We start from the raw sequence: 25,589 nt of genomic DNA, 5'->3' as shown, positions 1-25,589 counted from the left end.
TCGTCGAAGAAATTCAAAGCTGATGCCATTTGGTGGCTTTTGTGGGCACAAAGTTTTATGTAGCTAGCCTAAATGTTTAATAATGATAGAGTGTATGACAGATCTTGAAACTTCCAGAATTTCCATACACAAAGCAGTTACGGTGAACCTATGATTTTTTCTAACCATTCTGTCAACTTGTTCAACAAGGTCGGCTGTAACGACAGACTTGCATCCTTGGCCCCCTTCATCATACATGTCATTTCGCCCATTAATGCACAACACCATCAGTCACGAAGTTATCACCATACACTCAGCTCATTCTCTGATGAATTTCTGCTGCACTATTCCTTCTGCTTGCAGAAGCCGAATTACACTTCGTAATTCACACTTGGCAGGAGCAACAATGACGGCAGCCATGTCTATGTGGCTGCAGTGCAATGCAGACTGATGCCTTGAGGTCAAAGTGGAGAGGAAGCAAATGACTTAACTGCAGGGCCACCACACTCTTTACAGCCTTTACACAGGTAGCGTATAATATAGACTCACGGAAAGTCTACTTTATGAAAACATTATGTTTTAATAATGTAATTCCAATGGACCTATATGAGAAGTCGTGTCATGTTAATTTTCTGTTAACTTGTATTTTATTGTGTATATATCTGGCAAACTGCTACTTTGTTTCAGAACATCTGTGAACAGATGAAGATGTCTTCTGAACTTTATGTTGAGTTATCTGAGTTAACTGTACGAAAAGATCACTGATCATAAATGCCAAAATCAACTGACTGTGTTCAACAAATACACTTTTGTCTAATAATTACAGCCAACAAAGAAAAAATGATGTTACATAAAAAATTAAAGTGTAAAAGTGCTAGTGGCAATCTCTTTGGAGGGCTTGAACCTTAATCCCATGATGAAAAACATTTGTTCACATTATCAATTGGAACTTTGTTCTGCAGCACATACCTGATTTCTATCAGTCGTTTGGCTTCAAGTAAGATAGCCAGTCTTTTTTTCCCCATAGCCAGTCTTTTTTTCCCCACACCTCTTTGTTTCTACTACCTTCTTCTGGCGAACCCTGCATTCCTTTTTCCATCCTCCAATAGCTAGCTTCCCTTGTTCACATTTCCCTTTATCTTTGACTTGTTAACTGCACTCTCTGCCACTGCTAATGCTTTGGATTTTGTAATTTTATCCATTTTTTGTATCTCATTAGTAATTTACCTCTCTTACTGTGCCCTCAATGAGCAGAAATATTCAGTTTCTTTCCAGTCATCCTAAAATTTAATTTTCTCCAACAAATTCCTCTCCCATTTTCTTCACCACAAAAATATTGACTATAAATGGTAGTGAATGAGTAAGCAACTGAACAGCTGTCAGTCTGCTGCCACCTCTCAGGTAAAAGTTTCCTGTATCCTTATTTTGCTGCAAACAATTCAGTCAGAAGGCCAGTTCCAGATTTTTACTTACATGTTCTGCTGAAAGTGTCTGTGGAGTACAGTCTAACAATAATGTGAATGTCTTTATATTGGGTGTCACATTCATATATTCCATGTGGTCAAGAACACCTATGTATCCTCCCAAGAGAAGCAGTCTGTAAAACAAAAATGCTCTTTCATCTATAATGTTGATAAACAATTTAGTGCAGATATTGTAGTATAAGGAAAAAACTCACCTGTCTTCAGGTTTTGTGATTTCATTGAGGGAAATAACATTTCCTAAATGAGGTTTTGCTGCCAAAAGATTTGGATTAACTTGTTTGGAACATATGTCCCCACTAAATTCTATGTTTCCTTTCCCTTCACTGGAAACAGCTATGGGGGCATGAACAACATGACTATGCTCAATGTTTTCTATCGTCCTTTCACCTCTTGTAGCAGACACTTCAGGCAACCTTACTGTGCTTATGGAGCCATTTTCATCTGTCAATGGAATACCAATCATTTTTACTTCTCCTGACTTTTCGATCAATTTCTGAAACAAAGACACAAAATATCTTTGCAAAAGAATACAAACAACCAGTCTATGTTAAACAATGTTTTTTTTAAGAAATAATTAAATATGTACAACTGTGAAAAATTCTTGAAAGGAGTCAATTATTAAGCAACGGAATACAATACACCATATTTCATGTGTTTCCAGTAGGACTACAGGGTAAAATTTTCCATCTGCATGACAAAGATTACTTTCTCCTTGAAACCAAAATATGTGACTCTGTCCCTCTTCATTCATGGTCAACTATCCTATTCAGTCTCTGTGAAGTTTCATTTTATACAAAATTTTCCATCTGTAAGCTATACAAGTTAACTTATTTTTCCAAAAGCTACTAATGATGTGAGATTTTGCATCTGCCAGTGTTTTCGGGCACCCAGTATGTAGTCTGAATAAGAAAATCTTGTCAACTACAGTTTCATGTTGCAGATTAGACACACTTAAGAACACTCATATGTTATTTGCTAACTATCTACAACACAATGATATAGAAATGCTGACGCCGTAAATACCTTCAAGAGGTGAGATTCCCAAATCTACCAACAGAAATGTTTAAAACAGAAGACAACACTCCTAGCTTTCTAAAAAAAAGTTCCCTCTTCTCAGAGGAAGAGAAGGGGTGTAACACCTTGTTGGTGATAATGTCATTAGAGATAGAAAACAGTCTCAAAAGGGTGGGGAAGGAAATCAGCTGTGTTCTTTTCAAAGGAATCATCCAGGCATTTGAATTATAACTTTACAAAAATCACAATCTGGATGTCCTATTTTCTTTTTTTACTATGTTTGCTATCAATCAGTGGTTTTATTTTTACAATGATCAGTTTCAGCTGTGATCTACACCCATCTTTAAATCTATAAATAAGAAAATAGAACTAAATCAAACAATGGAAAATCCAGAATGGAATGTAACAATATCATGAGAAGGAAAGTTGTGGGCCACATCAAACCAGTCAGAAGACTGATGATGGAAAAAAAAGTATGAGGAGGTGTTGCCATGAAGACATTAACAAAACCATGGTGTAGGCACATGAAGCAGCTGCACCCAGTATACAGAAAGTGTTTCATAATTTCAAAGATATTTTCATGAATGTCTGCAAATGAAATTGTTCAGTATGACACTACAAACATAGTTCATTTTTTTGTTTTCATTTCTACTAAGCAAATTGACAAAATGAATATCTGGGCAATGTCGGGTTTCTGAGCTAGTACAAAACAAATGACGCATTGTTCATAAGTATTACATATCCCATGAATTTCCCAGCACTGCAGATGAAAACAGCTGTTGAAAAATTTAAAGTGATATGATGGAAACCATTTATAAGTGAGGCTGACTTTAATCACTTGGCCAAATGGTCTTAAAGATGGCTAAAGCGGAAGTTAATAGTCGTAGACAGATGTAACTGTTCTCAGGTCCCAAGCATGCCCAGTTATAACATGGACAGTCCAAAGTATTTGCAATAAATGTCCCCCAAATGTCGTTAAATGCACCAACAGAATTATACATGGTACCACACATAGCGAGAGTCATCATTAATACTTCAGTCGGTCATGGAGCTGAATAGGTTTGCTTGCAGATAGAAATGAGACTGTGGCAGCAGCCACTTGGGCCATAATCGAGTAGTTGGCTGGCTTACATTACCTGTGAGCTGGAGATATTGTGTTGTTCCCCACTCATAATGACTGCACCAACACATCTGGTAACATTACAAGACCGTTACCGCTGTTTTCCACATATTCCTTTCCTCTCCGATTCTGCACACAACCTCCTCATTCCTTACCTTATCAGGTCACCTAATTTTCAACATTCATCTGCAGCACCACATCTCAAATGCTCTAATTCTCGTCTGTTCTGGTTTTCCCACAGTCCATATTTCACTACCATACAATGCTGTGCTCTTAATGTACATTCTCAGAAATTAAGGCCTATGTTTGATATTAGTGGACTTCTCTTGGCTAGGAATGCTCTTTTTGCCAGTGCTAGTCTGCTTTTGATGTCCTCCTTGCTCCGACATCATGGGTTATATTGGTGCCTGGGTAGCATCTACTTCATGACCGTCAATCCTGATGTTAAGTTTCTTGCTGTTCTCATTTCTGCTACTTCTCTATACTTTTGTCTCCCTTCCATTTACTCTGAATCCTTATTCTCTACTGATTAGACTGTTCGTTCCATTCAGTGGATCATGTAATTCTTCTTCACTTTCACTCAGGATAGCAATGTCATCAGTGACTGAGTTTTAATCCCACTCCTGAACCTTTCTTTTATTTCCATCATTGCTTCTCCGATGTACAGATTGATTAGTAGGAGTGAAAGACTACATCCCTATCTTACAACTTTTTTAATCCGAGCACTTCGTTCTTGGTCGTCCACTCTTATTATTTCCTCTTGGCTCCTGTACATATTGTATATTTCATGTCTCTCCTACAGCTTACTCCTATTTTTCTTATAATTTTGCATATCTTGCACCATTTTACATTGTCAAATGCTTTTCCCAAGTTGACAAATCCTAAGAATGTATGTTGATTTTCCATTGGTCTTGTTTTCATTATCAACTGAAATGTCAGAATTACCTCTCTTCTGGTGCCTTTACCTTAACTAAAGCCAAACTGATCATCATCTAACAAATCCTCAATTTTCTTTTCTATTCTTCTGTATATTATTCTTGTCAGCAACTTGAATGCATAATCTACTTAACTGAATGTGTGATAGACCTCTCATTTGTCAGATCTTGCAGTCTTTGGATTTGTGTGGATGATATTTTTCCAAACATAAGATGGAATGTCGCTGACTCATACATTCTATAGACCAACATCAATAGTCGTTTTGTTGCCACTTCCCCCAATGATTTTAGAAATTCTGATGAAATGTTATATATCCCTTCTACCTTATTTGATCTTAAGTCCTCCAAAGCTCTTTTAAGTTCTGATTCTAATACTGGATCTTCCATTTCTTCTAAACTGATTCCTGTTTCTTGTTCTATCATATCAGTTAAATCTTCCCCTCTCATGGAGCCCTTCAATGTACTCTTCTGCTTTTTAACTGTGGAATTCCCATTGCACTCTTAATGTTACCAACCTTGCTTTTAATTTCACCAAAGGGTGTTTTGATTTGCCTATAACCTCAGTCAGTCCTTGCGACTATCATTTCTCTTTCAATTTCTTCACATTTTTCATGCAGCCATTTCGTCTTAGTTTCCCTGCACTTCCTGTTTGTTTCATTCCTCAGCAACTTGTACTTCTGTATTCCTGATTTTCCTTGAATATTTTTGTATTTCCTCCTTTCATTGATCAACTGAAGCATTTCTTCTGTTAGCCATGGTTTCTTTGCACTTACCTTCCTTGTACCTATGTTTCTCATTCCAACTGCTGTTATCGCCTTTTTTAGAGATTTCCATTCCCCTTCAACTGTACTGCCTACTGAGCTATTCATTATTGCTGTGTCTTAGACAACTTCAAGCATATCTCGAAATTCCTTAGTACTTTCGTATCCCACTTCTTCACGTATTGCCTACTTTTCATCACTACTATATTGTGATTTGAGTCTATATCTTGCCTTACAATCCAGTATCTGATTTCAGAATCTCTGTCCATGATGTAATCTTTTCTAAGTATGCCTCCTTCTCTTGTGACTCTTGAACAGAGTATTCTCTATTACTAGCTGAAATTTATTACTGAACTCAATTAGACTTTCTTCTCTCTTATTCCTTATCTCGAGCCCATATTCTCCCATAACTGTTTCTTCTAATCCTTCTCTTGTAACTGCATTCCAGTCCCCCACGACTATTTGATTTTCATCTCCCTTTACGTATTGTATTACCCTTTCTCTATCTCTTAATCTTCACCTTTCGACTTCGGCATATATACCTGATTTATCGTTGTTGGTGTTGGTTTGCTGTCAATTCTGGTAAGAACAAACCTATCCTATCACTGAACTGTTCATAGTAACACACACTCGACCCTACCTTCCTATTCATAATCAATCCTACTCCCATTATATCATTTCTTGCTGCTGTTGATATTACCCTATATTCATCTGACCAGAAATCCTTGTCTTCTTTCTATTTCACTTCACTGACCCCTACTATATCTAGATTCAGATAGCTTCCCTACCACATTTTAGCTTCTGACATTCCACGCCCCAACTCACCGAATGTTATCCTTTTGTTGGTTTTTCAATTTTTTTTCTCATGGCCACCTCCCCCTTGGCAGTCCCCTGTCCCCTCCCAGAGATCTAAATTGGGGACTAATCCGAAATCTTTTGTTAATGGAAAAATCATCATGGCACCTTTTCAATAACAGGCCACATGTCCTGTGGATACAAGTTGTGTGTCTCTAATGCAGGTTTCCATTACCTTCTGCATGCTCATGCCATTGATCATTGGTGATTCTTCCACCTTTAGGGGCAGTTTCTCACCCTGAGGGCAAGATAGTGCCCTGAACATCTGTCCGCTCCTCTGCCCTCTTTGACAAGGCCATTGAGGGTGACTCCTTATGCCGGAAGTACTCGACCACCAATGCTGATTATTAATAAAAATTTAAGTGGTGGCACATTTTGAACCAGGGACCAAGAATATTTTGATTACTAATAAAAGATGCTAACCCAAGACCTCTATAGAGGGTTACTGTTTTCACCTGCAGCCATTCACACTTCACAGTTGCAAGTTGTCAAAAGCGTGACCAGGCATCAAGAATTTCCTTAAGCTGACACGACTGGAGGAGTGTCTTAGTCATAAAGACTAAATATATTAATACTTCATGCGTGATGAGGCATATTTTCACACATGTCAGTGTTTATGATGCCATGTCTCTTGAAGTGTGTGTTGTGCAATGATAGGTTTGTGCAGTTACATTTAGTGGCATATGTGGATATTGGTCAGCATATTGTGTTGTGAATAGTGTTTGTAGCAAAGGAGAAATAAATTTCAACATCATGCACAATGCAGCAGTTTTTTTGATGTCACATCTCCTGAGGAACTGCAAGGAAGGAACAACTACATGCACACATTTTATAGGTGCATTTAAAACGACATATGTGGATGCTGTCTGTGAAATTTATTGTGAATACATAATGAATTTAAACATCATGCATGATGCAGCAGTTTTGTTACGGATCTCACTGTTTGTAACATCATATCTCCTGAACTCACACTGGCAGGTGGTTCTCACCCCCACAGCAACTGTTGTCTGACAGTATGGGATAAGTGTACCAAGTTTGGTTGAAATCAGTCCAGTGGTTTAGGAGGAAATGTGGAGCATACATACATACACATGTACATGCAAACCTTTTATAATACGGATTTCAGTGTAATCAACATGTGGTACTGCAATAAATTACTTTTATCATCTACACTGAGTTGCAAAGATGGGTGTGCTAACAAATTGAAAGTTTAGAGGGGTAGAAGGATGTGAGTATATGTTGAAGAGTAAGTCTCCATCTGCAGTGTCAAGGAAAACTAGTGTTGGACGGGATGACCCAAATAGCCCAAGTAGTACAGTCAACACTTTCGTCATCTTAGTCATGCTGTACAGCATGCTTAGCACCTGGGAACTGGATGTGTTGATCCGCCATTTTGGTAGAAGCTGTCCTCACACAGTTATATACTGCTACAGTCATACACTGCAAATTATGGCGTGGTGCAGATCAAAATTAAACAGACAAGCCTTTCACTGGAATTATGACAGATGGAAATATATGCACCAAGATATGACCACACAAGGTTCATTATTAGGTGGAGCCCACTTATTAGTGAAAACTGATATATGTGAAAGTATTCCATTGAAACAAGAGGATATTTGGGAAATGGATGCCCTGCCCATTCCCCTGTCTTAAATCCCACTGAGCACGTGTGGGATGCATTGAGGAGATGTATTGCAGCACGTCCACATGTACCAACAATCATTCAGCAGTTGTCAATCAATCTGGAGGAGGCTTGGCACACCCCATCACAAGAACTACTTACCAACTTTGCGGCCAACCAGAGAGCATGTTGCAGAGCATGCATTACCATCACACATCCTATTAAGAACCATGTCCTACTGTTAGTAATGGCAGGGGACCATTATGAGTCTCGATGGCTTCAGTGTAATTATTGTGTTCGAGTAAAAATGTCATTTCTGTTCTTCTCATTGCGTACTTATTTCAATTTCCTTTTGTAGTATAGCAGTTCTCTCCATGTATGGTCCAAGTTTCATCGAACTATAATACTTCGCGGTAACACATCATGTGAAGGTTAATTCGTCCTTGAGTTTTGTATACCAGTATGTATACGAGATGTGACCAAAAAGTATCCAAGAATTTTTTAATTTCATGGGCCTTATATATATCCAATTTCTGTTGGTATGCATGTTCCTGATGTATGTCTGCATTTTCAGCTATTTTGAATACTTAGTTTACTGCTGACAGTCGAAAAGGTTATACGAGTTTTCAAGTACTCGGGCAGATTTTTACTTTAGAAAAAGATAGATCAAAGAATTTGCATTAAATTTTGATTGAAAAATGGAATAAAGTGCTGCACTGCATTTGAAATATTGACTATGGCTTTTCACGAGTCTACTATGAGTAAGACATGCATTTACAAGTGGTATACACATTTCAAAGAGGGTTGAGACGTCCACCATGGACACCCTAGCACATCAATTACTGATGACAATGTGGAAGAAGTAAAGTAAATGGTTCTGTAAAATCACTGAATCACCTTCAGAGAGGTTTATGATGATTTTAGCATATCCTTTGGCTCATGCCATGCAGTTTGTTTGGTTGTTTCAGGGATGAAACACATAGCAATGAAATTTGTTCTAAAACTATTGAATTTTGACAAAAAATGATGTTGCATAGACATTGCTCAGCAATGGCTGAATGAAGTCGACAATGTTCCAGAAATTCTAAAGAAGATTATAAAAGGTTACAAAACATGGATATATTGGAATGACAAAACCAAGACCCAATTGTCCCCAAGAAAACTGCCTGAAGAGCAAAGACCGTAAAAAGTTTGACAAATCTGATCATATGTGAAGTTTCTTCTCACTGTTTTCTTTGATTGCAATGAGACAGTGCATCACAAGTACCTGCTTTATGGTTGTACGCTCAGTAAGAAATACTACCTAGAAGTTTTGCACCATTTGCATGAAGCAATCTGGAGAAAGCAACCAGAACTGTGACAAAATAACTCCTGGAAGTTGCATCACAATAATGCTCCCACTCACACATAAATACTTCGTCTGTGATTTTTTGGCAAAAAACATAACCTTTATGTTGCCTCAGCTACCGTACTTGCTGGACAGCTCCCCCCCCCTCCCCCCTCATCCTGCAGCTTCTTTCTAGTCTCAAGGGTGAAGAGAACTGTGAAAGGACATCATTTTGCCACCACTGATGAGATAAAAACAGAATCGCTGAAGAACCTGAACACCAGAATGAAAAATGAGCTCAAAGAAGTGCTTCCAAGATTGGAAAAAGTGCTGGATCAAGTATATTACATTTGAGAGCGATTACTTTGAAGGGGACAAAGTTCATGTTCATGAATAAATAAACAAATATTCTAAAAACAAAGATTCCAAGACTTACCAAGCGGGAAAGCGCCGGCAGACAGGCACAATGAACAAAACACACAAACACACACACAGAATTACTAGCTTTCGCAACCGATGGTTGCTTCTTCAGGAAGGAGAGGGAAAGACGAAAGGATGTGGGTTTTAAGGGAGAGGGTAAGGAGTCATTCCAATCCCGGGAGCGGAAAGACTTCCCTTAGGGGAAAAAAAAAAGGACAGGTGTACACTCGCACACACTCGCACACACACACACACACACACACACACACACACACACACACACACACACACATATCCATCCGCACATACACAGACACAAGCAGACATATTTAAAGGCAAAGAGTAAGGGCACAGATGTCTGTCGAGGCGGAAGTACAGAGGCAAAGAAGTTGTTGAAAGACAGGTGAGGTATGAGCGGAGGCAACTTGAAATTAGGGGAGGTTGAGGCCTGGCGGATATCGAGAAGAGAGGATATACTGAAGGGCGAGTTCCCATCTCCGGAGTTCGGATAGGTTGGTGTTGATGGGAAGTATCCAGATAACTCGGACAGTGTAACACTGTGCCAAGATGTGCTGGCCGTGCATCAAGGCATGTTTAGCCACAGGGTGATCCTCATTACCAACAAACACTGTCTGCCTGTGTCCATTCATGCGAATGGACAGTTTGTTGCTGGTCATTCCCACATAGAAAGCGTCACAGTGCAGGCAGGTCAGTTGGTAAATCACGTGGGTGCTTTCACACGTGGCTCTCCCTTTGATCGTGTACACCTTCCGGGTTACAGGACTGGAGTAGGTGGTGGTGGGAGGGTGCATAGGACAGGTTTTACACCGGGGGCGGTTGCAAGGGTAGGAGCCAGAGGGTAGGGAAGGTGGTTTGGGGACTTCATAGGGATGAACCAAGAGGTTACGAAGGTTAGGTGGACGGCGGAAAGACACTCTTGGTGGAGTGGGGAGGATTTCATGAAGGATGGATCTCATTTCGGGGCAGGATTTTAGGAAGTCGTATCCCTGCTGGAGAGCCACATTCAAGGTCTGATCCAGTCCCGGGAAGTATTCTGTCACAAGTGGGGCACTTTTGGGGTTCTTCTGTGAGAGGTTCTGGGTTTGAGGGGATGAGGAAGTGGCTCTGGTTATCTGCTTCTGTACCAGGTTGGGAGGGTAGTTGTGGGATGCGAAAGCTGTTTTCAGGTTGTTGGTGTAATGGTCGAGGGATTCAGGACTGGAGCAGATTCGTTTGTCACGAAGGCCTAGGCTGTAGGGAAGGGACCATTTGATATGGAATGGGTGGCAGCTGTCATAATGGATGTACTGTTGCTTGTTGGTGGGTTTGATGTGGACGGATGTGTGAAGCTGGCCATTGGACAGATGGTGGTCAACGTCTAGGAAAGTGGCATGGGATTTGGAGTAGGACCAGGTGAATCTGATGGAACCAAAGGAGTTGAGGTTGGAGAGGAAATTCTGGAGTTGTTCTTCACTGTGAGTCCAGATCATGAAGATGTCATCAATAAATCTGTACCAAACTTTGGGTTGGCAGGCTTGGGTAACCAAGAAGGCTTCCTCTAAGTGACCCATAAATAGGTTGGCATACGAGGGGGCCATCCTGGTACCCATGGCTGTTCCCTTTAATTGTTGGTATGTCTGGCCTTCAAAAGTGAAGAAGTTGTGGGTCAGGATGAAGCTGGCTAAGGTGACGAGGAAAGAGGTTTTAGGTAGGGTGGCAGGTGATCGGCGTGAGAGGAAGTGCTCCATTGCAGTGAGTCCCTGGACGTGCGGGATATTTGTGTATAGGGAAGTGGCATCAATGGTTACAAGGATGGTTTCCGGGGGTAACAGACTGGGTACGGATTCCAGGCGTTCGAGAAAGTGGTTGGTGTCTTTGATGAAGGATGGGAGACTGCATGTAATGGGTTGAAGGTGTTGATCTACGTAGGCAGAGATACGTTCTGTGGGGGCTTGGTAACCAGCTACAATGGGGCGGCCAGGATGTTTGGGTTTGTGAATTTTAGGAAGTAGGTAGAAGGTCGGAGTGCGAGGTGTCGGTGGGGTCAGGAGTTTGATGGAGTCAGGTGAAAGGTTTTGTAGAGGGCCTAGGTTCTGAGGATTCCTTGAAGCTCCGCCTGGACATCAGGAATGGGATTACCTTGGCAAACTTTGTATGTAGAGTTGTCTGAAAGCTGACGCAGTCCCTCAATTCTTTAAGAAAAACAAAAATGCCCATTACTTTCGTATCACACCTCATACATATCATGTATGTGGATTTTGAGCCCAAAAACTGTACACTGAAGTTGCAAGAACACATGATTTTTAATAGTAATTACATAATATGAGTGATTCCTGTATCATGCGATACCTGATAAACCAGGACCATTAACAGCAATGGATATTGACACATACATTGGTAGTCTCATACCTTTTCTCAAAATTTGCCTAGTTTTACCCACTGTGAAAAGCACAGCAGGATAATGATCAAGAAATTAATGAATGATTATTTGGTGCACAATATTAATATAAACAGTATCTCTCAAGATAATGCCTCATAGTTGTGATCTCATGAATGAGAAATTTTTTCAGAATAAAGTAATGACACACAAATTCTAATCTCTAACAATGGAAATAACCATAATATGGAAAGGATAGATTGCTTGTCACCTCAAAGAGAAGGCACTGAGTCACAGAAAGGCTCAATGAAAAAGAATGCTCAAAATACTTCAGCTTTTGGACAAAGTCTTTCTTCCGAAATAGAAAACACAGTAACACACACGGCACTGTCTCCAGGTGCTATGGCCATTCTTTTTCATTGTGTCTGTCTGCAACCAAAACTTAGTGAACTGAAATATATTGTTTCAAGAACTTCCTACATGTCTGTAATGTCTTTTGTGTACATCTCCATCTGAACAGACTGGTTCTGGTAGCTTTAGGGAACTGAAATACAAAAAGTGTTGTACCCTATGGACTGTCCTCACAAGTGTTAAAGAGTAGTGACAGCCTTCCAGCAGGAGTGCAGTGAGCTCTGCCTACGCATAGCTTGTGAGTATTTTGTTTACATGTATCTAATGTTGTCAATACTTGTCTGTTTTGGTTGGCTTTGCTGGAGTGATGCAGTTGTTGACTCATAGCTGCCTCACGCATTGAACTTGCCCCACTTGTTTGTTGCCACAGCACATGCCCCGGGACTATTGCGTACCACTTTGAAAGAAGGCCATCCTCACCCCCTGCCCAGCAAGAGTACACATGCACTCGTACCTTCTCAGAAGCAGTTCACACCTGTTACACCAAGCCACTGCTGAAGCACAGTTTGTTCCCTCTAGCTTGGACACTCCTCACAGAGCAACACTGACCTCCTGCTGCTTCAGGCTCTCTTACCCTCAATGATCCTAGAGTTTCATTAGTGATATGTGTGTGACATCTCAGTGCAAAATATAGAACATAGTTGTCGTTCACTAAAAGTGGAGCTCAGTATGATTAATGTTTTCTTGGTGTTGCGAACAAGTGTTCTATATAAAAATTCCATATGTAAAATATTTAGAATGCTTTTATTATTTTTTTGTGTCTCTTATCTATTTCATGGGGACATAGTCTTTGAATATGTAATAACTTTAGGATTTATGTGTTAATATTTTTCAAAGATACACTTTTTAATATGTTCAGAAGAGTTTTCAAATCCTACATGATTATTTTTCATCTTTCATACACTTATTCTGGTTAAGGAAATGTGTCTGTTTCTATGATTATGACTATTTACATTTACACTATGATTAAGTTCTGTGACAGTCTCTTTGGGCATGTTTACTGTATTTCTTGTAAGTACGATTATGATGTATCTATTTTAAATAGCTTTAAGCAGTTCAGGTTTTGTAGGATGTATTCAAGTTCACCATTAAAACTTTCTTTATCACTGATAATGAGCTTTTCATTTTTGTGTATTACTGAAAAATGTTACACAATATTTTGGATGTGTTTTTCATCTAAATTTTACTGTACATAGCATCATAAGTTTACTACTCTTATCATACCAAAATATGTTAGTATTCTTCTCTAAGTTGTGACACATGATTTGATTGTGAGTGGGCCTTAGCTGGCATTCTGTGATGCATCAACGCTAATACTGGACACATTTACCATTACACAGTGGTAAGTCATGCGTAGGTAGATTTTGAACATTTTGTGGTGCTTACTGCTAATACTAGACACATTCATCCGTACACTAAAAGTGACTGATGCTGATGAAAATGACAGATACAGATGAGGAGGATTTCTCTAAAATCTGCCACAAAAGAAACATCTACATTCTGTAAGTGCCACAACTTCTACTATCCCTTCCACCATTACACTAGTTACATTAGGTTGGGCACACTATATATAAGTTATAGGCATGGCACAATGTTAATGTTAATTGAATTAGATTACCATTTTGTGATCTTCCTTGGACAACTTGGTTGTGGCTTTGTTTTGGCTTGCTTAGCTCACATTTTTCTTCAGCATAAGAATTTTTCATGAGTATGAAGAATCCAAGGATGAAAATTTAAGAGTTCTGAGGATTTGTGGTCACCATCGCTCAATCATGAGCTGCACCCATCTACGGTTAAACATCTCTGGACTCAATGGCAAGTTTTACAGTTGCTTGTTCATGGACACATGTGAGTGTGGCAGTCACTGAACTGCAGTCCATTGGGCAGAAACACTCAAACAGAGGAAGTATTTGATAGAAAGCCAAGCAGTGTATTGAATTTTAAGGTTGTGTATCACACAAATGTTGTTGTTGTTGTTGTTGTGGTCTTGAGTCCGAAGACTGGTCTGATGCAGTTCTTCATGTTACTCTATCCTGTGCAAGCCCTTTCATCTCTGAATAACTACTGAAACTCACATCCATTTGAACCTGCTTACTATATTCATCTCTTGGTCTCCTTCTACAGATTTTACCCAACACCCTGCCCACCCACACTTATCTCCAATACTAAACTGGTGATCCCTTGATGTCTCAGAAAGTGTCTATCGACTGATCCCTCCTTTTAGTCTAACAATGCCACAAATTTCTTTTCTCCCCCATTACCTCCTCTTTGGTTACATGATCTACCCATCTAACCTTCAGTATTTTTCTGAAACACAAGATTTTAAAAGCTTCTATTCTCTTCTTGTCTGGACTGTTTATCATCTACATTTAACTTCCACACAAGGCTACACTCCAGATAATACCTTCAGAAAAAAACTTCATAACACTTAAATCTATATTCAATGTTAACAAATTTCTCTTCATCAGAAATGCTTTTCTTGCTGTTGTCACACTACATTTTATACCCTCTCTACTCTGGCCATTACTGGTTATTTTACTGCTCAAATCACAAAACTCAGTTACTACATTTAGTGTCTCATTTCCTAATCTGATTGCCTGATTTAATTTGACTACATTCCACCACACTTGTTCTGCCTTTGTTAATGTTCATTTTATATCCTTCTTTCAAGACTGCTCTTCCAAGTCCTTTTCTTTCTCCAACAGAATTACAATGTCCGTGGCAAACCTCAAAGTTTTTATTTCTTCTCCATGTTTTCTGCACAAGTTCAGCTTTTCACTTCCTGTATTTTACCATTGCTAGCTTCAGAATTTCAGAGAGGTTATTCCAGTTGACACTGTCGAAAGCTTTTTCCAAATCTACAACAGTTATATGTAGGTTTGCTTTTTCTTAACCTATGTTGTCTAATGAGTTCCTACATTTCTCCAGAATACAAACTTATCTTTCCCAAGGTTGGTTCCTATTAGTTTTCCCATTCTTCTGTAAATAAAACATGTTAGCATTTTGCAGCCATGACTTATTACACTGACAGTTTGGTAAAATTGACACCAGTCAGCACCTGCTTTCTTCGGACTGGAAATTATTACATTCTTCTTGAAATCTGGGGGTATTTAACCTGTCTCATACATATTGCGTATGAGATAGACTAGTTTTGTTATGGCTGGCTTTCCCAAGGATATGGGTAGTTCTGAGGGAAAGTCATCTAGTCCAGAGGCCTTGTTTTGAGTTTGGTCTTTCAGTGCTCTATCAAATTCTTCTTGCAATTTCATACCTTCATCTCATTGTCATATCTTCTATTTCTATAATGTTGCCTTAAAGTAAATTGCCCTTGTTTAATGCAATGTTGCCTTAAAGTATGCTTCCCCTGTTTAGCCCTTCTATATACTCCTTCCACCTTTCAGCTTTCGCTTCTTTGCTTAGTGTCAGATTTCCACCTGAGCTCTTGATGTTCATACAGCTGCTTTTCTTTTCTCCAAATGTCTCTTTAATTTTCCTATAGGCAGTACCCATCTTTCCCCCAAAATTATATATGCTTCTAGACTAAGATTTGTCCTCTAGCCATTATTGCTTCACCAATCTGCACTTCCTGTCAGTCTCATTTTTAGACATTTGTATTCCCTTTTGCTGGCTTCATTTTTTGCATTTTTATAATTTCATCCTCCATCAATTAAATTCAGTATCAACAGGGATATCCAAGGATTTCTAGTAGACTTTGTGTTTCAACTTATTCAGTTCTCTGCTGCTTTAACTATTTCATATCTCAAAACTACCCATTTGTCTTCTACTGTATTTGTTTTCCCTGTTTTGGTCAATCATTGCCTAATGTTCCCCCTGAAACACTCAACAACCAATATATCTTTCTACTTATCCATGTCCCATCTCCTCAATGTCCTACATTTTTGCAATTTATTCAGTTTTAATTTGCAGTTCATAACCAATAAATAGTGGTCTGAGTCCACATCTACCCTGGAAGAATGCTGAACAGTAATTTGCAAAGTAGGAAATGTCATTCAAGATTGAGGCATTCACAGAAGTTGAAATTTTATTCAAATCTCACGGCATGATTTTGTTACTATAATTTCATAATACCTTTTAACAAAGGATATAACAAAATAATAGTGACATCTCAATCCACTGTTTAATGAATTCTATCCAAACAATTATCAAATATTACTAGTGATAAAACAATCCAACATCAACAAGGAAAGGAGTAATCGTCAGTGAAGAGAGTGATGAGCAGGAACCTCACAGGTTGAAGAACAGGAGGATAAATTATACAGTCATTTCACAATTTATGAGATGCTTTGGGGTTGTTACCTCACTGCAGAGGCGGGTGCAATATTGTCTCCAAATATGATGATGAGATATGGAACATCTCCTTTAATTGGTAGGAGTAAATAAGTGTAACATGGAATGGGATTTAGTGCTATTGTAATCCTCATTAAGGCAGACTTTAGGTAAAACTTGAGTCCAGTTAGACAGGCACTTAATCAAAAAGTTTACATTTCAAACAGATTTATACCAGCTAGGAAAATATAGAACATGGAAGTCAGTGGCAGTTTGTAACCACACATTCACAATTAGTTTACAAACGGACCACTGAGCATACAATAAAACCAGTATTTTTGGACACTTCTCCAGTCTCTTAAGTGTGAGCAGTAACTGACGAGATGTGGATGCAGGATTGGATGATGGATAGAAAAGAGAAATTGAGTGCACAGAATGACACCTCAATGGGATTCTTTACTGTGTAAAAAATACTCAACAAGCAACAGCTAAAGGATTAACAATTAAAATACCTGAAGGACTTATTCTACTCAATAAAATGCCCTGGTTAGGCACTACTGACTTAGCATCTAAAATAAAAGTAATTAAAAAAAGAATGTCAATTAAATGAGAAGGTGTCCTCAGAATCTCCAATTTTAGAGCTGACGCAAGACACTGAGCTTCCAAGCAGGCAACGTACCAATGAGGTATCACTTACAATGTTACAACTATTGTACAGCTGCCCCCAGTTAGGTAATGTTGTCCAGAGCAGAAGAATTTCTTCTGAACTAATGCCAGGACTGACTTTAAAGTTTCAGTTCTTTTCAGTACTCACAAAAGTTTACTGTTGATTAACCATTCCAGATAGTAAACCCACACAACTGGTTGGTAAAAGTAGTACTATGATAACTAGTTGGAGATGTGCGATATTCTCTTGGTTTCAAGCAAGGAATGAACATAGTTTCTCTCGAAGAGCTGGGTTATTCATCTGACTGGATCTTAATAACTTCCAAAAGAATTTCTGTTGGCCAGGGATTTAATTTATGAGACATGTGTTAGTCAGTTCTGTTGAGCCCAGGACCTGTTTTCTCTGCTGCAGAGTAGTAAGAGTCTAACTCAAACACAGGCAAAGAATAACTACACATCTCTGATTTGGTGGCCTTAAAATACAGCCTTCTCTTTTTCACATCCTTTTTATGGTGTAGGAATTAAGGGATCTCACTGCCCGCCAAAAGTTGTGGTATAGAACTAACTGAGTGCTGAGCATTGCCCAGATATATATGTATCCCAATTCTATTAGTTCTAGCTCCTCCTCCCACTCTCTATTCTGACCTCTCTCTGCTCACCTCCTCTGTACCCTATTCTCTATTTCCTCCTGCCCCTCTATGTGTCCATCTGCTCCTTCCCACTCTATCTGTTTTCCCCTCCCCCCAAATTCCCTTTGTCCATCTGCTCCCCACCCCCTTGGTTCTCTCTCTCTCTCTGTCCATCTTCTCCTCCTCCCTTACTCTGCCCATCCCCCCCCCCCCCCCCCACCAAGACATCTTTGCCTTCCTCATGCCTGCAGCCATGTCCTTATTTACCTTCTGTTTTTCCATCTCTCCCCCCCCCCCCCCCCCCCCCTACACCATTCCTCTCCCCCCGTTATCATCCCCACCCCAACAGGAGGTTGTCGGTTCTTACCCCACCCCTCCCCCACAACAGCTCTTTCCTCTTTCCAGACTGTAAGTAAAGGGGCGTCAAACGAAAATGAGACAGAGAGGAAAAAGTGAGTAAGCTGTTTACTATTTCAAAGATAATTGCTATAACTCTTAATAGATATATCTCACTGCGAGACAAGATGGTCAGTGCCTTCAAGGGTAAATATTTGTGGTTGCCTATGGAACCATGATTGTACCCAGGAATGCATCTCTTTGCCTGAAGGAAATCAACGGCCAGGAACATTTTTCTTCAGGACCCCAAAACTATGCAAACTGCAGGTGGAGACACTGGGACTGTACAGAGCATGTGGAAGGGCTTCCTTGTGGAATTTTGTGCAGCATAGTCAAAACAACTTTGGCGACATTAATTCTGTTGCTGGATAACACCCGGCCACATTTTGCCGAGATTGTTTCGATTATGATGCAGGAGTTTCGCTGGGAAGCCCTTCCGCATTCTCCATACAGTCCTGATCTCTCCCAATGCAATTTTTATATGTTTTGAGCCCTGAAGAAAAGCATTCGTGGCTGGTGGTTTGCTTTGGATGAAGAAGTGCACACTTAGGTACAATCATGTTTCTGTAGGCAACCACAGACATTTTTTCCATGAAGGCATTTACCCTCTTGCCTCACTTCAGGATAACTGTATTAACAGTTATGGCTATCACTTTTGAAATAATTAACAATTTACTTACTTTTTTCCATCTGTCCCTTATAATAGGTGTATCAAGTTTGGCTAAAATCACTTAATTTTTCCCATCTGTCTCTTATAATGTGTGTACCAAGTTTCGCTAAAATTAATTTATTTTTTTATCTGCCCCTTATAATATGAGTACCAAGTTTGAATAAAATCAATCCATGGGTTTACATGTAGTTTTTATACTGTAACTCTGCATGCACACTCACGCATCACATATATTTCACACACATCTGTAGACATATTTCACCCTTATCTCTCCCACATTTTGTCCTGCAGCTTTGTTTTTATGCTACTCAATGTTAACAACATCATATCTCCTGAACTCTGCCTCTGACAATGATATAATTTTGCAGGTACATTCAGAGGTACACGTGAATACTATCTGCAAAATGTATCGTGAATGCAGTTAGTAGTAATGAAATAATAAATTAACACATCATGCCTGATGCAACAGTTTTACTGCATGAACAGTGGAAATGCAGTAAGTGATAAACTTTCTTCTTTTCATCATTTTGTGGGGATTGCCAGTGAGAAAAATTTTCATAAAGGTTTGCGATAATGTGTAGAGTCTGTCAAAAGTCACTAATTGGTTCAAATGGCTATGAGTACTATGGGACTTAACTTCTGAGGTCATCAGTCCCCTAGAACTTAGAACGACTTAAATCTAACTAACCTAAGGACATCACACACATCTGCCCTAGGCAGGATTCGAACCTGCGACCATAGCGGTCGCACGGTTCCAGACTGTAGCGTCTAGAACCGCTCGGCCACCAAGGCCGGCTAAGTCACTAAGTGCTCACATCCTCAAATACTGGAAGAATAAAGAAAGGGTATTTCTGCATTGTTGGCACACAACTTTTTCACACCCACCATTTTGATAGATAGGCAGTTCTTACCCCCACAGCAGTTATTTCCAGACAGTAAGTGATATATGTACCAACTTTGGATGAAATCAGTCTAGTGGCAGTGGCAGCACCAAGGATGGGTCAGGGCCCACCTAAAATTTCCTTGGTCTACCCAAATAAGACTGACAAATTTCAGAATTAAAGTCCAAACTCAAACTTTATTTTATATAATTAAAGTAGCTCATATGCAGTTACATACATGTGGCTAATCACACTGTTAATTTGTTAAACAATTTTGTATTGTCCCATATTAAAGCCATAAAATGAAACAAGTATATTCAAAGTGGATTTTATGATGACAAAGTTAACATCAACCAATCTGTTGATCCTTAACTGTTGAACAACTTGTGAACAAGTACAGTTCTTTCCCATTGTCTGTTGTGTGTTTACATGCATGTTCTACAGTTTGCATTAATGGTAAAACTTGAAAGTATATTTGGTTCCATTGTGATCACTGTTTTGTTTTTGATAGTGAATTCTATGAGTTACAAGCAGTGAGTGCAGTAACATGGCAAAATGGCCTTATACATCAGATTTCTTTATTCGATGACAAAAAGTAACTAAACCAAATGAGGACATTACTTCTCTGTCTGTAACTGCAGAGGCTAGTTTCCATGATTCAGAAAGTGACCTAGTTTCCATGATTCAGAAAGTGACATAGAAAAATTGTGTTTGATGATGATGATGATGATGATGATGAAATGGAAGTAGGAAGATAATTAAAATGGTTGGAAAATGAAAAACTCTGTGAAAATAAAGATGTAGATTTCTTTGCTATTCCTGGCAGCAGTGCCAGCAGCACTAATCCATCTGCTTCAGTTTGTGATATATCTATGAAACCTACTGACAAACCAAAACAGCTTCTATTAAGTCATTTTTCTTTTGGCATGTTCGGATACAGAAGAAGGATCAGCTGCTGCTCTGATTAGATGAAACATGTGCTCTAGCAGTTCAAGAAAGCAGAAGATACACAGAAATGATTGCTGATGTACTCTGATAGACAGTCATCATTCAACGAACTGCTCAAAGAGGTCAGAATGAATCGAAAGATAGTGCAAATAAGGGAAATTTTTTAGACTTATAGCGAAAAATATCTGAGTGTTAAGACAAAAAACTTGAATATAAAGGGGGAAAATACACACATCATGGCATACAGAATGAAATTCTTTGCACCATGAGCAACAGTGTGCTACAACATATCTCAGATGAAGTGAAAAAGTCCAGTATTTTGCTCTAATTGTTGATCAGTCAAAAGATGGTTCAAAAACTGAGCAACTACCAATTGTCATTCAGTACTATTTAGATAGTAATATATAGGAAGGTTTTTAGGCTTTGAATCTGAAAAAATTGGATGGTAGCAAACTGTGGAATTAATTTAAATTACTGTATTCCACAAACATGATGGAGTTGCGGTTATGAGTGGTTCTTGTGCAGGTGTCCATGATATTTTAAGCAGGGAAGTCCCACAGTCCAACAACACACGCATTATGAACAACAAATTGAATCTCATCATAGTACCAACGTACAGAGGTATCAGATCGACTATGGATTTTTTTTATGACACTGCCAGGAACCTATGTTTTTATGAGTGAGTCAGCTGTGCATCAACTGTTTACTGATAAACAAATAAAAATGAAGACTGGAAAAGTGGAATAAAAACAGTTAAGTGACACTAGATGGGCCTGTCAATATGTTGCATGTCAGGTTGTGAAGAAGTCAAGTGACACAATCATTGTAAACTTAGTAAATATTCAGGCAGAAAATTCAGAACAAGCTGCAGAAGTATCAGGATTTAGTAAAAAGTTAAATTTTTCTTTTGCTTTTCATTTGTGCTTGTTCACATGTTTGCTGGAGAAGTGCAAGTCACAATCTGATATCCTTGAGGACAAAGACTGTGATTCTGTTGCTGCAATCAACTTAATAGAAGCGACAAGGGATCTGTTCAAGTGTCAAATGTGTGGACCAGACTCAGGTTTCACTTATGTATGGAAAGAAAGTGCAGATGTGTAACAAAAATAGGCACCAATATTCCAACAGATTCCTTTTCTCTTCGTAGAATTCAAAAGTTGCCAAAAGATCTTGGGGAATATGTTTGCAATTTGCCGAATAAAGACTGCCTGGAACCTGTACAACCAACTTGTTTCAAATCTTTAGTATTTGATAAAGCTTTGCATACAATAGACACCAAACTTGAGAGACATTTTATTTCAAACTCCAGAATAATTAAAGAAATCACTTGTCTAAAACCAAAAATGAATATTTTATGGATAAACAAATGTTATTGGCATTGGCACAAAATTGTTCATGCAATACTGAATCGTAGGAGGCAGAAATTAAGATATTAAAAAAAAAATCTTACCATTAAATATGAATCGCAAAAAGGAGTGAATACTGACAATTCACTTGCATTGCAGCAGTTATAGCAACAGGAACTTGCGTTACACGATTTGTACAAATTAAGCGAAATAGCGGTGACTATTCCACATTCCTCTGCATCATGCAAAAGAACATTTTAGTGGATGCGACATGTAAAAAATTATTTAAGAAATTCAATAGCTTGATGAATGCCTAAGTTATTTATCTATTCTTGCAATAGAAAGGACTGTGACAAAGACCATTGACTTCCAAAAAGTGGTTCATTATTTCACCATCAGTCACAACAACAGCAGGGTTTATCTGTTTTAAAAGTTGTTGCTTGTTATTTTGTATTTTGTGGTTTTTCACTTTTTTATCAGTGCTAACAATTTTTCAGTTTTCCAGGTGAATATAAATTGAATGTACTCTTTAAAATGCTTGTTTTGAGTCATAATTTGCTTTTGTTCTGTGGCATGTTGGAAAAGGGGTGTCGTTCGTATTGCAGAATGTTATATGCAGACACTATATTGTGGCAGTTTTAGTCTATGGTTCCTAATGATACCGGCAGAGGTCAGGCCTGAAATATACGTTTATGATACTGCCAATGTCGCACGCATTTTCTCTGTAGCCGCTGGCAAATTTACTGTGTACTTTTCTTTTATTTGTGTTGTGCATTGGTTGTTACTTTCTTTCCTTAGTTTTAAATGAGTGAAGAGACTAAATATGCTCCATGGTGGGGCTCGAGTATGGCCTTGACAACACCAGAAGGAATTGGGGATACCTTATGAGCATTACTTAACTTCTGCATCACAGGAGCACACAACACAGATGTAGACTGCCAGTCTTGCGAAAGGGAGGCAGGGTTTGTTCCCCTACTGCTCTCCTCTCCCATCAGGGCATCCAAGTTCTTGTTCATTTGTGCAGCAGCTGACTGCCATCATACAGTGTCTGAATTTACCTTTCAAGAGTTTTCTGTTTATAGTGTATATATGTACTGGAAAATATAGCTTATTTATACAGGTGTATTTTAGTTTCCAATACAAGAATTTAAATATATTTTCAGTATCTTGCTGTTAAAAGGGAATGCATGTAATGTAAAATATGTTTTATGTATATAGGTGTACTGAAATTTCTGAGTGAAGGAATGCAATGTTTGTCAGTATTTTACTGTTAGCACCAGGGAGTACATTTATCAGGAAATATAGTTACACATGTAGGTGCTAGAGCTTCCGAATTTGTTTACTGTTTGTTTTTTGTAATGTTTGGGTGTCCCCATTCAAAAGCCCCAAATTTTTGCTGCTCTCCAAATGATTTGTTAGGAGCAGAAATAAATGACAGGCTACCTAGATTTAGGAGAGGATGGCATAGAGAGTGATGACAGTGAGGAAGCAAAAGAGATCCTTTATTTACGACCACAGCAATAAACAGAAATTGGAGATGTTGTAGAAATGAGATATTAGTCACTATTGTTATTAAGTTACTTATGTAAATTGACTGTCACCTGTAATTTCTTAAAAATATTTTTGTCAAAAGTGGAATGGCTTTTGAGTGTTACTGAATGCTTAAAAATACCAACAAAAAGACAATCAGTCACTAGCTTTATTATGTAACTACAACCCATTTCAATGGTTACTCCTCAATCTTCAGGTGGTACATGCTCAAATTACATTGTTTTACATTCCGTTTGCCAGCAACCAGTAAAGTCACCATAAATTTTTGAATCTTTGTGCAGTTTTTTTCTGCACTGAAAAGGTTACCAGTGTCTATATTACTAAATGACTAACCCAGGGCACAGTACCAAACCTGTTTGCAGATTGCCTATCAAACAGCCTCCAGGGGCAAGATAAATTTGATTTTCAATTCATCAATTGACCAACTTTAAAATTCTGTCATCATCTTCTCATTAAGAGATTTAATCTCATATTAGAAATGCAACACAATAAGGCAACTACTACAGTTAGAAACTATGGGTATATCTCAAGGCAATATAACTGCAGGTGTGCAAATCCCCGGGACTTTATCCATCTGGTATTTGAGAATGAGAGCAGGTTAGGTTAGGTTAGTGTTTTTTAACATCCTGTCGATAACGAGGTCATTAGAGATGGAGCACAAGCTCGGGTTAGGGAAGGATGGGGAAGGAAATCGGCCATGCCCTTTTAAAGGAACCATCCCTGCATTTGTCTGAAACGATTTAGGGAAATCACAGAAAACCTAAATCAGGATGGCTGGAGACAGGATTGAACCGTTGTCCTCCCGAATGCGAGTCCCGTGTGCTAACCACTCTGCCACTTCGCTCGATGAGAATGAGAGCACAACTTCCGACAAACTTTACATGAATTTCAAACCTTTGTGAAACTACTACTTGCTGACAACCCCTACAGAATGATGAAAAGGACAAAGTTTATATTTACATTTCCACTGTCCATGCAGCATCTGGCATGATGTTTTAATTGATTACTTCTTTACTACTAACTCTACTGGTAACACACTTTGCATGCATTATCATGTATCACTGAATGTACCTGCAAACTTATATAATTGTATGATCCACAGTGCAGAAAACATGTCATATGCTTTTAGCTATGTGAAAAACTTGCATTTCCTTAAAAGTCACTCAGCAAAAATTCATCATGCATGATGTTTTAATTTATTAATTATTTACTACTAACTCTACTCACAAAACACTAAGCAGACAGTATCCACATAAACCACTAAATGTACCTGCAAAATTATATAATGGTATGACACATACAGTTCAGGAGATATGACATCATGAAAAACTAGCTTTCGCTTCAAATCGGACGCAAAATACCCAGATTATATTCATTCAGTATTTGACAATAAGAGCCCTTAAGGACTTGCAACAAATTTTAAGCAAATTCCAAACCTTCCATAAACTTCTTCTCTTTTACATTCTTTAAGTCAAATATTTTACACATTAACTTGGTTGGTGAGTAAACGGAGGTTTGAAGCTGTTTCAATGAGAGGTTGGTTCTTTCACAGGTTGTTACTAAAACCTTACTTGTACTACCACTGTAAACAGAAATCAATATAGTTTACTGTTTATCAAGGAAAATAATGCTGGCATGAGCTATTTAAAGATATTAAAAGGCAAAGAGATAGAATTTTCAGGGAGCTGCTCCAAACACATGGAGCGACTCAATGAACTTTTATCTCGTTGATCCAGATACACAAATGCCAACAATAAGTAGAAGTATACAGTAGTTACAAATACACAGTACACAGACCTAAATATGGCATTTTATGACGACTGTTGTAATGAATCTTTTGGCAGAATCATGTAAGTTCAATAAATTAATATTTTGGATGATATTTTGTAATCTACACTCCTGGAAATTGAA

General features: G+C 38.6%; 1 protein-coding gene across 3 annotated transcripts in view; it reads right to left on the bottom strand.

Moving 5' to 3' along the window:
- LOC126356194 (pentatricopeptide repeat-containing protein 1, mitochondrial-like) overlaps positions 1 to 25,589 on the bottom strand; it is a 72,633-nt gene that overhangs the window by 12,278 nt on the left and 34,766 nt on the right. For all 3 annotated transcript variants that reach the window (XM_050006977.1, XM_050006978.1, XM_050006980.1), the window contains exons 6-7: positions 1,658 to 1,956; positions 1,453 to 1,576 (exon numbers count right to left, since the gene is read on the bottom strand). In XM_050006977.1, the coding sequence (XP_049862934.1) occupies positions 1,453 to 1,576; positions 1,658 to 1,956 (423 nt within the window). The remainder of the gene's footprint in view (positions 1 to 1,452; positions 1,577 to 1,657; positions 1,957 to 25,589) is intronic.

This window comes from Schistocerca gregaria, chromosome 3 (genome assembly GCF_023897955.1).
Source record: "Schistocerca gregaria isolate iqSchGreg1 chromosome 3, iqSchGreg1.2, whole genome shotgun sequence".
In the NCBI taxonomy this organism is placed as follows: domain Eukaryota; kingdom Metazoa; phylum Arthropoda; class Insecta; order Orthoptera; family Acrididae; genus Schistocerca; species Schistocerca gregaria.
The sequence above is the reverse complement of the archived record's forward strand: the minus strand, read 5'-3'. Positions and strand labels throughout refer to the sequence as shown.